The sequence below is a fragment of the Monosiga brevicollis genome, genomic scaffold (assembly GCF_000002865.3).
Source record: "Monosiga brevicollis MX1 MONBRscaffold_4 genomic scaffold, whole genome shotgun sequence".
NCBI lineage: Eukaryota > Choanoflagellata > Craspedida > Salpingoecidae > Monosiga > Monosiga brevicollis.
Genome location: NW_001865041.1, coordinates 781,312 through 794,748, shown reverse-complemented (window position 1 = coordinate 794,748; position 13,437 = coordinate 781,312). Strand labels below are relative to the sequence as shown.

Genomic DNA, 13,437 nt, shown 5'->3' with positions numbered 1-13,437 from the left:
GCCTCGCGCCAAGGTGGATAAGTGGAGGTGATAGCACATTCCTGGGTTGCTTGTGGGAAGCCCATCATGGCACATAACAGTGCCTCCCTGCGCGAGGTGGGTCATGTGGTGGCCTTGCCAAGCATGTTGCTCTTACTCTCGCCAAGCCCGGCACTCACTTGCTTCCACCGTTCCAACCCGCTACTTTGGCAACATCCGACCAACTTCACTAGCTGCTCTCCAAGTGGGATGCCCGCGACGATTCGGTGCTTGCCCCTCTGACGGCTGACGATCAAAACTCAGTGCTCGATCTGGTCAACTTGAGTACCAAACGTCCATTGCCCGATTTAGTAAGACGGTCCCAGTTGAAGGGCGTGTGTGTCAGATGTTGGCCATTGACTGCCTCTTTGATCTTCCTACCTTTGCCACCCACAGCCGATCGAGACCACAACCAACGAACCCCAAAACCCGTCCGACCCAGCCCCGAGTGCCGCCGAAACGCCCGAAGAACCAACACCAACGGTCACAGCTGCTCCCGACCAAGCCATCGAAACAACGCACCAGTTCTTCGCCTGGTTCGATCAGGTGCGTACCGAACCCGCATTGACAGGCTCCTTGTGCAAGCTCAAGCCACATGACACGCCGGCTTTGTGCACTCTCTTTGCAGCTGGAGGCTGCACAAATCGAGCAGCAAACCCGCCGCCACACAGAGTATCAAGCATACCTCTTGCAATGTCAAGCCACATGCGAAGCACTGCTTCAAGAAATTGACAACACGGCAACGTTTCTTGAGGTGAATCGACCCCAGCAGGACTTTTTTGCCATGACCCCCTCCCGCCCTCGCAGCATGCATTTCCCCCACAGCACCTCTCCCCGGCATCTCACATCCTAATGCAACGCTTGTGGTGCGTCCGGTGGCCAGACCTTGCGTCAATTGCACGCATCAGCCTCGACAAAGACCACAGCCCTGCATACGGCCTGTGATCGACTGTTGCAGGAGCAGACGAGCCTGGAAACTTTTGCACAAGCCATACAACAGCGGTTGGCGTTCTTTACCGAGTTTGAAGCCATTGCCAAAAAGCTGTCTTCACCAACTTTTAGCGTGCTCAGGTTTGTATTTGGCCGCTTTTCTCCGGCAAAAATTTCTCGCTAGCGCCCCTCAGGCCCTGCGCAGAGCTTGACGTGTGTGCCAAGCTAATGCACTCATGTGTGATTGATGGATCCGCTGCAGTGACCAATTTCTCCCTCTTTTGGGCCGGATCGATGAGATTCTGGGTTTTCTTCAGCAGCATCCCGAGGTCTGTATTTCGTTGCTAGCGAGGTGAACACCGATTGCCCCCATGGCTCAAGTTGAGACGCCCTCACTCTTGCCCTTGGCCCGTCTCTGAATTGTTCAGTACAAAGATGCCAGTACGTATCATGGGCGCTTCAAGCAGCTGCACAGCAAGGCATTAGCCATTATTCGAGCCCACGTTACAAACACGCTCAAGACGGCCACGCAGAGCGTTCAGATGCAGCAACAAGGCGCCGAGCACGCGGATGCCGCAGCGGGTGAAAGCTTCACGCTCTTCTATGGCAAATTTCGCATCCACGCACCCCGCATCCGCACCCTTGTCGAAGAACTGGAACGGCGCCGTGCCACCGCCCCCGACTACGAACCTGTTCTGGACGGTTGGGCCTCGCTCTTGCTCTTCGCATTGATCGCGGTCTCTCCTGCTAAATCCTCTGCTAATTTTTCAAAGTCTTGCTGACCATGCCCTTGCTCGCGCCTGTCGCGCCAGCCTGCTACGAATGTTATTTCTTGCAACGTTATACCTTGCTAAAAGGACCGGTGTCGGCGCGACTAAGTCAGTGAAGCGCCTCTGTTTTTCCAGAGTTTGCGCTCGGCCTCATGCTTCTGCTCTGCCCGTGACTTTGTTCGCCATTTAACACCACCGTGCCCTCATGTCTGTGGCCCTTGATCGCCCAATTTTGCAGCCGACTTGGAAGTGGAATACAAGTCAGATCTCACGGGCTTTGTGCGAGCTGCCAGTGCCTACATTGCAAGTTATCAAGTTATCGAATCTGCTGCACTTCTTGATGCGCGTGTAAATTCCCACCTCAACTAACCCTGCTTCGACGCCCTGGCTCTTAGAAACGTGCTTGTGGCAATGAACACCAGCTGTTCAGTCATTTTTTTCCAACACGCAACGCCGGCTTCACCCAGTTGATCGACTCATTGAGCCGCCTGCTCTACGATGCTGCCCGCCCCCAATTCTTCCGTCGCGAGATTGACCTCAATGCTCTTGTTGACCTTTGCCACATGCTGCGCATGGAAATGTCAATGAATACAGGTCATCAATGCCGTTGGGGTTGTGCTGATCCGCGCTGTTTGACACTGGGCCGGATTGGGAGGGGAGGAAGGATCATGTTGACCCAATGCAGCGTTTTGTTTGGCTCGCGTAAGACCGCCCGCCTCACCCTGTGCTTTGTTGCGCTGGCTTTATAGCTGACTACTTTGGGGCTTTCCGCGATGTGCTGTTGGAGTTGTTCCAGGATGCTCAACAGCGTCTCATCTACAAGGCTGAGGTGCGTGGTCCTGCCGTTTGCTCGCACGCCCGATCGCCTTTCCTCACCTTCTATGCGAATTGTGGTAGAACTACATGGACTTGTACATTCGCGGGTTTAGCCCGACCAAGGCTGACCTTAACTACCCAGAGCGGCTGGAAGTGAGTTGGCACGGCTGAAGGCCAGCAGTGCATAATACAGCGGCATCTCAACACCGCATCGCTGTGCTTCTGTCAAAACTTTGCGTGATGGTGCATTGAACTCACGAAATGGGTCGTTTGGCACTGTGTTCGTATAGGTGGCCACGGACGAGCCGCAAAGTATGTGGTACCGCCCCGTGGTGCAGGCTCTGACCTTGCTGTCCAAGCTCTACACATCCATCGAGGTGCGCATGCGTTGTCTAGCTGACCCTACACACCTGTCGCGGGATGGAAGACGACCAAGATACGCTGAAGCCTCATTAAACAAGGGTGCCCTTTTGTTTGTTTGTTTTTCAGAAAACCGTTTGTGAGGGGATCGCACGCGAAATCTTGTATGCTGCCCTGGATACGCTGGAGGAGGGCTTTCGGCTGCTAAAGGGGCAGGAGGACTCGATCAACGCGCATCTTTTCTATATCAAGCACCTCTTGGTGCTACGTGAGCAATTAGCCCCGTTCAAGGTGGACTTTAGTTCGATTGAGACAGAAGTGGACTTTTCCTCGACTCGCGGTGCGTCTTTAGCTTGGTCTTTCGCGTTTGGCAAAAGGAACTTGAAGCATGCGCGGTATCGGAGTGTGCCTTGTCGTCTTCCCGTGCGCTGGCCTGCATAATCTGATCATTGGCTGTTGATTGTGCTTGTTGCTGGCAGAGGCCGCATTTGGCTTGCTCGCGCAAGGCTCGGCCATCTTTCGCTTGGATAGTGAGAATGCCTTGCTCAACTTCTTGGTCAAGGTACAGCTGCCCAACAGACAAAGCTTGGTGGTGAATCGGTCCTGACAAGGCTGCGATCTGATTCGAGCGCATACGTGTCATTGTATTTTAGGGTACACCGGTCATTGTGAAGAATCAGCGCGACGCGCGTCGGGTAAGTCCGTAAACCTTGTTTTGTTTTGTAAACCTGTTTTAATCAGAACCATCTGCACCTGGCTCACCCGCACCACCCGCTTCATGCAGGACATTGATGAGAAGCTGCGAACGATGTGTCACGACTTTATCAACATTGTGGTACAAGCGCTGACGAGCCCTCTAGCGTCCTTCCGCATCCAGGTCGGCTCGACCATTGGGCTTTGCGCCGCTTGTAGTGAAATGGCTTGATGGCTCGTGGGCCCTCGGGTGAAGTGCAGGATGTGTTGGTGTCACGAATGGGTATGCAACGGCTTTTTGTAGGCCAAGGCTTTTGCATCTTCCTCGCAGGGCAAGACCAAGCTCTCTAATCAGGGATTTGCGAGCCCTGCTGCACTCTCGCGCCTCTTTGCCGAGCAACAGCAAACCCTCCACGACCAGGTGGGCTTTGCGCTGTCAACTGCTTGCACCGGCTTTCGCTTCTATTTCTCATCCGCTTCACTATTTGTTTTGGTGTCATTGGTTTTATGGGGGGCCCATGTGACTCGCCAGTTGCATCGCGTGGCGCGATTACTGGACCTTTACCTGGGTAACAGCCAGGATGCGGCTGCCATCCTGTTTCGTCCGGTGCAGGGACAGGTGCTGACATTGTATGGGGAGGTGCTGACCCTGCTGCAGGCGTCGTGCGATGCCGAGCATTTGGCGCAGGTGGAAGGTTTGCCCATTCTGGAAGAGGTCAAATTGTCCGTCATCCTGCCGTCTCTGGCAAAGACTGAGCCTGCCGCAGCCACGAGCACCTCGATTCAGGGGGAGGCCGTTGCCCCCGAGTCCAAGTCCAAGCCCAAGCCCAAGCCCGAGCCCGAGCCCGAGCCCGAGCGCAGCGAGCCCGACTTGAAACACGAAGAAACCGAAGAGAGTAACGGCTCTATTGCTGCTCCCACCGAAGCATCTGATGCCGTCGATGGCTCTCAAGCTTCATCATCAGCTCCTACGGCATGAACGCTAGACTCTATGTGAAGCCCATTTCATCAAATTTATAGCCATCCCATTTTTTTGAGATTTTTTATTTTTCCCATAAGCAATTAGTGTGATCAACCATACACTTTGTGCTCCAAGGCAAACTCTTTCATTTGGTACCGGCCGCGCTCAATTCCAGCCTGGTCTCATTGAGGGTGCATCAGCAACACCGCCCGCCTTTGGCACATGTGTCGTCCGCCCTTTTGTTCTTTCTCAAACTCTCCCGCACAAACGCTTTTCACTCTCTCTTTTGTTTCTTCTCCTGAGAGAGAGAGTTATTATTATCATCGTCATCATCTCTCGTTGCTCTGCCTTGGCCTCGTCGGGGTGAGTGCGCTCAGCTTTGCGTGCCGGGGAAACGGGCAGGGTTGTCCAAGGAGAAGGATGCCTCGCTCCTGTCTGGTTGGGGAAGTGGGAGAGCGGCAAACGCAAAGCCTTGCATTGCTGCCGCCCGATATTTGTAAAAAGCATGTTGAGCCACTGGGCATCTGGCTCATTGCCCTCTGCTGTGTGCCATATGGCCCCATGCCCCCCCCCGCCCCTCTCGTCCCGCTTGGCCCCAGCAGCTTGTGCAAAGTACCTCTGCGCCTCTACTGCTCACCTTGTGGTTGAGCCAAGCACTTGATTTTGCAGTGCATGCTCACGGTTAAGCCTGCCGCTAGTTTTCAGGCAGCTTGAACAAGCGTGCCCCCTTGCATTTGAGCACCAAGCCCCAAGGTACTGTTATCCTGGAGCCTTTGACTTGCTGTGGTCAATGGCCTGATGATCATGCTCGTACCGACTGGATCTACTTCCTTCTGCTCGCGAGCCCTGGCCGTCCTTGGACGCAGCCGCGTCTGGGTCAGGGGATATGATCGCGCGCCACGGGTTGGCCGACAGAGGGTGCTGGTCCCATTTCTGATGCGCTCCTCATGCCTGCTTGACCTGGCGGCATGGATCGAACCTGTTAGGCACCGCCATCATGGACCGTCTCTCTCGTCTTCGCCAAGTACGTTGATGCTGATGACATGAGCCTTTCTCGTGCTGAGTTGGGGTGGTTTTGGTTTTTGTTTGCCTGGGTTCATCCGCTACTTGACCGTGATGTCGCTTACTCTGCCTCACTGCGCTGACAAATTGATTCTTTCGCTGACCAGATGGCGGCCGAAAATCAGCCAGCCGAAGCCTCTGACGCAGCCGGTGGTGCTGAGGCACAGATTGAAGAGACGAGCCTATCTGCCCAGCCAGAGCCTTTCATGGCCGACTTTTTTAACCGAGTATGTCGCCTGCCAACCAATGTCCCTTTTTGCGAAACCCTATGCGAGCCGTGGGAGAGCGTGTCCTTCCGGCCTTTGAGCCTGACGCCCATGGAAATCATGTCCACGCTGGGTCTTTTTCCTGCTACTCTCGATAGGTGAAGCGGATAAGGGATAATATCGAAGATATTGAGCAGGCGATTGAACAGTAAGCGCATTCGGCGCATCGGCATTCGAGCTACTCGCCCTGTCTTGCATGACTCCTCCACCTGGATTGTCATCTTACTCGTTTGGGCTCGATTTGTATTTTCCAGAGTGGCCCAATTGCACACAGAGTCTTTAGTGGCTGTTAGCAAGGAGGACCGCGACCGTACGTTATGCGAGCCATCACTCCTTTGGCTTTTGACTAGTAGCTTTCCTCCTTCTCTCAGAGACCATGCTGTCCATCAACAAATGCTTAGGCTTGAATGAAAAATTGCAAGACACCATGGCACGCATCAGCGCTCTGGGTAACAAGATTCGGGCCGATCTCAAGCGTAAGTGATACCTCGGCCTGAGCCTGCGTTGCTTGATGAGCAGCCGCGCCCCTCACTCAAGAATGACTCGGCAACAACAGAGATTGAGAAGGAGAACAAGCGTGCACAGCAGGAGGGCACCTTTGAGGATGGCACTGTGTCGACCGACTTGCGTATCCGCCAAAGCCAGCACTCCTCCTTGAGTCGCAAGTTTGTCAAAGTCATGACCCGCTATAATGATGTACAAGCTGAAAACAAACGCCGCTACGGTGAAAACGTGGCCCGTCAATGTCGAGTCGGTAAGTGGCACATTCCTCAACGTTGCTGTCGGTTCGAAACCCCTACAACACGTCCAAGTCTGACGCCAGTTGCGGTCCCTTGTGAGCGAGGAAGCGGAAGGCAACGATGCTGAAACTCACCGTGGTTGGTGGGTCAATCATATAGTGGAACCGTCGCTGAGCGACGACGCCATCCAAAAGGTCATTGAACATGGCACCGAGGGCATCTTCTCCGGCATGCGGGTAAGTTGGGATGGTCACGTTCCGAGCGGAGACAGGGTTGGGCTACTCTAGACGGATTCTGGTTTTTGCGACCTCATGTACTTTCTGCTCCACATCTCACCAGCTGGAGGGCGCTGAGGCAAAGCTGAATGAGATCCGTGATCGCCACAAAGACATTCAACAACTGGAGCGCTCGCTCTTGGTCAGTTGAAACCGACATTCCATGCTTGTGGCTTGCTTATCGAGCCTTGTCGTGCTTCACCGACCTGACGTTTGTGGTGCAGGAACTGCACGAGATGTTTACCGACATGTCCACATTAGTGGCGAGCCAAGGTGAGGCCCTTTGAAGCTGCAGGCTCATTGGTGGTTCAGCGAAATTTCCAAAGCCAATTCAGAGCCGGTGAGGTCTGGCTTGCTCATGCCTAATACCCCCTTTCAGGCGAGATGATTGATCGCATCGAGTTCTCGGTGGAGCAGTCACACAATTATGTGAAGAAGGCCACGGAACAGGTCGTGCAAGCTCGCCATTACCAAGAGTCGGCTCGTCACGTAAGCATATCTGGCGTGCCTTTTTTTGATGACCCTCCTCAAGCTCCCATATACACACTGAACATGCTTGCTCTTGTCTGGGCTCACAAAACCTACTTGTTGCCATGGGATCCTCTTGCAGAAAATGATCTGCTGCATCTCCATCGTCGTTATTGTCGTTGTCATTGTCGTTGCCATTGCCGTGTCAAGCTCATAACATGCTGACGCCAGTGTCGGTTCAAGTTTTTGATGGTTCATGTGCCGTGTATCACTCTACTTTGCGTGTGGCCGCTTTGTCTCCACTTGCTTTGCCTTGCCACCTGATGTGCTGGGCATGTAAATGCAGAGCAGCGCGGAGGCAACCCCTTGCGCGCGTCTATTTCCAACGCTAAGCCTGTCTGGCTCGTGCTTGGAGCAAACTATTCACAATCGAGGCCTTGCCCAAACAACACCCCATACACCTACTCCTGCATGCCTCTCACTCGTCACGGCCACCAAGCAGCCCCACGCCAGCCCCATGCCAGCCATGGCCACCAAGTCTCAAGAGACGAGGTACTGGACACCAAAAGTTGAAAATCAATCAAACAAAACAAAAAGAACTTTGCAACAACAACAAGAGAAACAACACAATGGAGTGAACAAACCATTTTTTGCTTGTTGCTTTGATAGTGGATACAGAGACGCGAACGTAGCCGCCATGGATGAAGTGATCGGTATGTCTGTTTGAGCGTGTGCGCCATGGTACCAACCCCGCATACACCCTTGCTTGTTGACTTGAGGGGGAGACGTTGCGTCTGAACCTTGCCCCGGGGCGCTCATGCTTGAATGGCCTGCTCCGTGCTTGTGTCGTGTGTTAATTCAGTGCCTCGAAACTTTCATTTGCTGGAGGAGCTGCAAGAAGGTGAAAAGGGTGGCCGCGACGATGACGGCACGGTGCGTTGGTGTGGCTCCTGTTTGCAAGACATGAGCCGCACCCACAGCCCCATCTTTCAGACCAGAATCCTTTGCCGTCACTCAGTACCCCATGCTTGCGCCCGTTGATAACATCATCTCACTCATGGGGTGGGTCGAACCAGGTCTCCTGGGGCCTGGAGCAGGACGACGACATTGAACTGCAACACTGGCGTGGCATGATCATTGGCCCACCACGAGTAAGAGCGAAGGCTCGTATCTTTGGGCGCCATCGGAGTTGGAAGCTTCAGGTTGTCCTGACCCTTTGGGACGTCCTGTGTGAGAGTAGACACCCTTTGAGATGCGCATCTATGAGCTCAAAATCTTTTGTGGACCTCGCTACCCAGACCTCCCGCCTGAGGTCCGATTGGAGCACCTTGCATTGGCTACTGTTCCACCCTGCTCCCCATTCTTTACGTTTCGCTGCTGATAGCGAGAGGCGGCGACAAATCTTACAGCCGCTGCTATTTTTGCTTGAACTGTGCTTGACCCCGCAATGTGCAGGTTTATTTCCGCTCACAGATTCATATGGATTGTGTCGATGCAAACGGCAAAGTACGTTCCGTGGAGCACTGCAAGGGGGTTGACTCTGGCCTGCATCATCTGTTTGCATCATAAGAGCGTAAACTCGAGCCAAGCCTGAGGTTGCCCCTGAATGTCATGGTGGCAGGTGATTCCCGGACGCCTGCCGGTCCTGGCCTCCTGGACGCGTCGAGGCACCATCAAGAGCGTGTTGCAAGATTTAAAGCGGTATGTTGACTGTCTTACGGTGCACAGACCTTGTCTAGGTTTCTTGGGACAAATGGATTTTGATCAAGCACGCTGGAAGCAGAACTCTTATTTGCTGCTTCCTGATATACCTGCCACCCTATCGCGTGTCTCACTCGCTGTTGGGGCGGGCTTTGCACCACTTAAGGGCCATGATGGACCGGCGCAACCTGAAGCTGAAGCAGCCCGCAGAAGGTTCGGCCTACTAGCGCCTTACTCTCTGCTGCCACTCCGTGAGCTTGCGTCGTGCTGCGCTGAGCCCATGTCATGTGGTTTGAGAGGCGCCGCGATTGCTTCCTGTGCTCTCCTTTGATGTGGATGCCGCGTCTTTCATGCCTGGCGCGTTTTTGTGGGTATGAGAGCCTGTGGTGATGAATGCCAATGCCCTTCAGGGTGAAATAAATACAGAGCGCCCAGCACGAGGTTTGTTTTTTTTTGGTACATATGCTACTGTGGACTCAAAGGTGAATTTGATTGCCAAAACGAACAAGGCGGTCGCACGACCGGGTTTGAGTCACTTACCGCTTTCTGCCAGTGTGATGGCGGGACCGTCAGCTGTCTCGTGTCGTGTTGCGCTGTGCTGGGTGTGGGTCGGACGAGAAGATTTCTTCACCAAGTGGGTAGAATCAAGTGCAACTGATTGAAACAGCTGGGCACCAGAGGATAAAAAAAAGCACAGAACAAATCGGACAACGGTCGGCCACGGTTTGAGACCAGGACACGCTGGTACAGATACATGACAAGCAAGCAGTCCCAAAAGACGTGGGCTCTCCAAGTCAGATGACTTGAAAAGACGGATAAGTCACACAAAACAAGTCTTCAGCGAGTGAAGAAAACACCAGAGCACAGCCAAGAGCTGTCTCGCACAACGCTTCGCGCAAGCCTAATGAGTGGAATAGAAGAGAGACGCAAGGAGCTGGCTCATTTACAACGGCAAGGGGACTCGCCCGTTGCGTAAAGAAACCCTGAAAAGCGGGTCTCGATGGGCTGTGACCACAACCCTCAGCCCATCAGATACGTCACCGTTGGCGGTGACTGATTGCTGCCTTGAGGCGCTAAAACACCTTAAGCAGATGCGGCCATCATCTTGTAGGCAACGCCAGCACCAATAGCCAACAAGCCGACCACGGTGTACAGGGTCCTAGATCGCGGGTGCAAATGCAGCACGTGACCACCAGTGAGTCAAAGCAAGTCACAAAATAACCCTCGATGTGAACTGACTCAAGCAACGCGAAGCAAGGATAACACGACACAATCGAAGATGCTCGCTGATCGGGCTCGCACAAAAAGCAAATGATGGTTTTTGATCAACTGTTTAAGTATAAAGCCAGAAATAAACGGAAAAAAATCTTGATGGCATCGTTCCGTGTTCAAACACATGGTGCGCGCGTGCTCACTCATAGACACAGACACACACACACACACACTCTCTCTCTCTCTCTCATATCACAAAAAGCAATCCACCTCAAAATGTCCAAGAAGAATAAGGAGGGTTGGACAGAGGAGTTGAACATGAAAATACTACATGATAACACACCATGAATCGCTGCTGCCACCGGCAGGGGCGTTGGTCGAGGTCTTCTTCTGTGTGATCAGTCGATCCATGCATGCCAATTGCACGACATCAGGGGTGAGAGAAGGCGAGGTGGGCAGAAAGCAAGAGGGGCAGCTGGCTGACTCAGACCAACCTCGGCCTTGGAGGCAGCGGCAGCCTCATCCTCGGGCAGAACACCAATCTCATACTCTGCCAGCATGTCACGAGCATCCTGGCTGTGGCCCGTATCTTCAAAGGCCTCAGTGCCATCCTGGCCTGCGGCGCGAAAGGTTGTCACATGAGGTGGCTCGATGCTGGAACGGGATTTTGCCCATTGCAGAGCAGAAACTAGCAGGGGATCGATGCAGTCTGGAGAAGAGGAGGGAGGGAGCTTCGTACCAGCGTGATCCATCATCACCTCTTCACCTCCAGGATGCTAAACAGGAGCCGAGTGCAGAGTGGAGGCAGTCAGGGTGAGCTGGGGACTGGAGCGTGCCTGCCGGTCGACAAACGATGCGGCAGTTGAGCAACCAGCAAAGGACGGACCTCCTGCAGGAACTTTGTCACATCGTAGACCTTGCCATGGATGGCCATGTAGCAGCTGGCGTTGCTGTCATGCTTGGCCATCTCGGCCAGAGAGATCACCTTGGCGGCCATGCTGATTGGTGTGTGTGTGCTGAAGAGGGTGGGTTCGGTGACACGCGTTGATCTACAATGACATAAAGTGAGCCTGACGCATGAGTTCCAACCGAAAGAAACATCGAGGCAAGTGCGGGGGAGAACAAACAAGTCAGGCAAGTCAGGCAAGTCAGGCAAGTCAGGCAGGCGGGCTGGTCCAGCGGCGATAGGGTCCCACCTTTGCTGAACAAGAGAATGCGACCGATGATGCCCAAAAAGAGAGAGCGAGCAAAAGGGGGAGGAGGAGGTGTGGTTGGTCAACGTGGCACACACACACACACACACACACACGCAGTCACTTTGTGTTGGACCCCGCTTTGTTCTTGCTTGATAGACACATGGAGACCAATTTCCCCCATGTACATGTGCATTACCGTTGAATGTGCGATTTCAATGTCATCCTGCCACACACACACAAATCCAACAAACAGCTGATTTTTAGCTGAAAGTGTGACCAGGGCTACACTTGCGCCGAAAGCCGCCAACATGGAAGAGAAGGTCCCTCGCTACCAGATGTCAGACACGACGCTCGTGTTGGAAGAGTCTCCGCGAGTCTTCGAGGAAATTTGTTCAGTCTTGAGCGCTGATACATCGAGATTTGAACCCTCGCTCTCGTACTTTTCTTACCCAGGTGTGTTGAGTCGTCTGGCCACGGCACCAAAGCGCGCGACCAGACCGGCCGGGTCGTGTTGAGCGAGGTTCAGCCCTTGGACATCTGCTTGAGGCTCCAAAGTCAGGGCAGTCAGGAAGAGATATGAGTGCATGCTGCCTAGACCGCGGACCAAGGCACTGCCGTTGGCACCAGATGAATGATGACTTTGTGCATCCCAGCCAGCAGCCCGCATGGCTGGTTTTTTTTTCCTTGAGGGCGCATGTGCTCTTGGTGCTGAGGATGTAGTGGGATGGTCCATCATCATGTTGTTTTGTGTCGAGGGTCATGCAGTGCCCTGCCCGTGTGCATCTTTCTTCTACGGCCGTGTCAGCCCACGTTTGTTTTTTTTGCTGCGCACACTTGTCGGATTCTCACGTCTCTTCCTGGTTACTTTTTTTTTTTTTTAAACCCTTGATCGGACCTGGTCAGACCTCATAGCCATGGCTCCCAAGAAGACAGCCGCCGCTCCCAAGGAGAAGGAAGAGGTGACCCTCGGTCCCCGTGTAAGTATTGACCAAAAATCTCTTCCGCGTGCCCGCTCGTAGCACGAGGCCTGGCCAGGGCAGCTTCTTCCACGGCACAACTCGTTGTTTATGAGATTGAGGCTGATGGCATTTTTTCCCCATGTCGTACTTTCAGGTGGCCGACGGTGAGCTCGTCTTTGGCGTTGCCCACATCTTTGCCTCTTTCAACGACACCTTCGTCCATGTGACGGATCTGTCCGGAAAGTGAGTATCCGATTTTTTTTGTTGGCGACCGTTTTCAAGGCTGTGCGCTCCTTTCGACTTGTCGAGTGTTCCATGTATCATGGCCAGTTGGAGTTGTGCCGGTCGTCTGCGTTGTGGCGTGTCTTCTCTTGTGCTCACGCTTGGATGCACATGACCTTCGTGGTTGTTATCACGGTAATTTAGGGAAACCATCTCGCGTGTGACTGGTGGCATGAAGGTCAAGGCTGATCGCGATGAGGCTAGCCCCTACGCCGCGATGCTTGCCGCCCAGGATGTCGCTGAGCGCTGCAAGCAGATTGGCATCAACGCCCTTCACGTTAAGCTGCGTGCCACCGGTGGCAACCGCACCAAGACCCCCGGTCCCGGCGCTCAGTCGGCTCTCCGTGCCCTCGCTCGCGCTGGCATGAAGATTGGCCGCATCGAGGATGTCACCCCCATCCCCTCGGACAGCACCCGCAAGAAAGGTGGTCGCCGTGGTCGCCGTCTGTAAGCCGCTTGTCGGTTACGATGGTGGCGCATTGGCTTTTCCATGCTCGCAGCCAGGTTGGCTCGGTCAAGGAAATCCTTGGTTGGATTTAACGCAGTTTTGGGCAACAAGACTGCGGCCAGCTTTGGGAGTCGCACAGGGGCAGGGTTCCTCTATATCACGGGCGTCATGTCGTTTCTCTTTTGCTCGCGGCTCTTGCTCATCAGATGCCACAATTTGATTGCCAAAAAAATGATCTTTAAATTTGTCAATTCGACAAGTGTGCCTCACTCCACATCCC

The 13,437-nt window shown here is 53.9% G+C and overlaps 5 protein-coding genes across 5 annotated transcripts; 4 read left to right on the top strand and 1 right to left on the bottom strand.

Moving 5' to 3' along the window:
• Positions 1-66: 66 nt before the first annotated feature.
• On the top strand, positions 67-4,566 carry MONBRDRAFT_31482 (uncharacterized protein; the record flags this gene model as incomplete). The annotated part of the gene is made up of 18 exons (XM_001743860.1): positions 67-96; positions 213-329; positions 415-564; positions 647-772; positions 902-1,089; positions 1,211-1,277; positions 1,377-1,650; positions 1,957-2,033; positions 2,114-2,312; positions 2,468-2,547; positions 2,616-2,687; positions 2,825-2,911; positions 3,024-3,234; positions 3,374-3,456; positions 3,548-3,589; positions 3,679-3,771; positions 3,892-4,008; positions 4,120-4,566. 18 exons carry the CDS (start codon positions 67-69, stop codon positions 4,564-4,566), a joined length of 2,460 nt encoding a protein of 819 aa, XP_001743912.1.
• A 309-nt stretch (positions 4,567-4,875) lies between these two features.
• Positions 4,876-7,802, top strand: MONBRDRAFT_17976 (uncharacterized protein). The gene is made up of 13 exons (XM_001743859.1): positions 4,876-4,911; positions 5,148-5,301; positions 5,535-5,572; positions 5,718-5,837; positions 5,975-6,024; positions 6,131-6,186; positions 6,278-6,352; positions 6,433-6,630; positions 6,776-6,852; positions 6,956-7,033; positions 7,116-7,164; positions 7,271-7,380; positions 7,502-7,802. Exons 3-13 carry the CDS (start codon positions 5,546-5,548, stop codon positions 7,574-7,576), a joined length of 915 nt encoding a protein of 304 aa, XP_001743911.1. The 5' UTR covers positions 4,876-4,911; positions 5,148-5,301; positions 5,535-5,545; the 3' UTR covers positions 7,577-7,802.
• A 203-nt stretch (positions 7,803-8,005) lies between these two features.
• On the top strand, positions 8,006-9,493 carry MONBRDRAFT_19977 (uncharacterized protein). Its single transcript, XM_001743858.1, has 7 exons — positions 8,006-8,072; positions 8,222-8,292; positions 8,436-8,510; positions 8,600-8,671; positions 8,815-8,865; positions 8,981-9,060; positions 9,227-9,493. Exons 1-7 carry the CDS (start codon positions 8,057-8,059, stop codon positions 9,285-9,287), a joined length of 426 nt encoding a protein of 141 aa, XP_001743910.1. The 5' UTR covers positions 8,006-8,056; the 3' UTR covers positions 9,288-9,493.
• A 203-nt stretch (positions 9,494-9,696) lies between these two features.
• Positions 9,697-11,505, bottom strand: MONBRDRAFT_19975 (uncharacterized protein). The gene is made up of 6 exons (XM_001743612.1): positions 11,469-11,505; positions 11,159-11,321; positions 11,012-11,048; positions 10,767-10,888; positions 10,616-10,662; positions 9,697-10,219 (listed from the first exon to the last, which is right to left on the bottom strand). Exons 2-6 carry the CDS (start codon positions 11,267-11,269, stop codon positions 10,144-10,146), a joined length of 393 nt encoding a protein of 130 aa, XP_001743664.1. The 5' UTR covers positions 11,270-11,321; positions 11,469-11,505; the 3' UTR covers positions 9,697-10,143.
• An 877-nt stretch (positions 11,506-12,382) lies between these two features.
• On the top strand, positions 12,383-13,160 carry MONBRDRAFT_6309 (uncharacterized protein; the record flags this gene model as incomplete). Its single annotated transcript, XM_001743857.1, has 3 exons — positions 12,383-12,445; positions 12,582-12,670; positions 12,854-13,160. 3 exons carry the CDS (start codon positions 12,383-12,385, stop codon positions 13,158-13,160), a joined length of 459 nt encoding a protein of 152 aa, XP_001743909.1.
• Between the last annotated feature and the right edge of the window lie 277 nt (positions 13,161-13,437).

Coding starts and splice junctions, on each gene's coding strand:
- MONBRDRAFT_19977 (XM_001743858.1), top strand. Junction 8,293..8,435: donor GCCGCGACGATGACGGCACG/GTGCGTTGGTGT, acceptor GGGTCGAACCAG/GTCTCCTGGGGCCTGGAGCA. Junction 8,866..8,980: donor GTGTCGATGCAAACGGCAAA/GTACGTTCCGTG, acceptor TCATGGTGGCAG/GTGATTCCCGGACGCCTGCC.
- MONBRDRAFT_17976 (XM_001743859.1), top strand. CDS start 5,546: ATGGACCGTCTCTCTCGTCTTCGCCAA. Junction 6,025..6,130: donor ATTGAGCAGGCGATTGAACA/GTAAGCGCATTC, acceptor TGTATTTTCCAG/AGTGGCCCAATTGCACACAG. Junction 7,381..7,501: donor ACCAAGAGTCGGCTCGTCAC/GTAAGCATATCT, acceptor ATCCTCTTGCAG/AAAATGATCTGCTGCATCTC.
- MONBRDRAFT_19975 (XM_001743612.1), bottom strand. CDS start 11,269: ATGGCCGCCAAGGTGATCTCTCTGGCCGAGATGGCCAAGCATGACAGC. Junction 11,049..11,158: donor TGACAAAGTTCCTGCAGGAG/GTCCGTCCTTTG, acceptor GCTCCTGTTTAG/CATCCTGGAGGTGAAGAGGT. Junction 10,889..11,011: donor GGTGATGATGGATCACGCTG/GTACGAAGCTCC, acceptor TTCGCGCCGCAG/GCCAGGATGGCACTGAGGCC.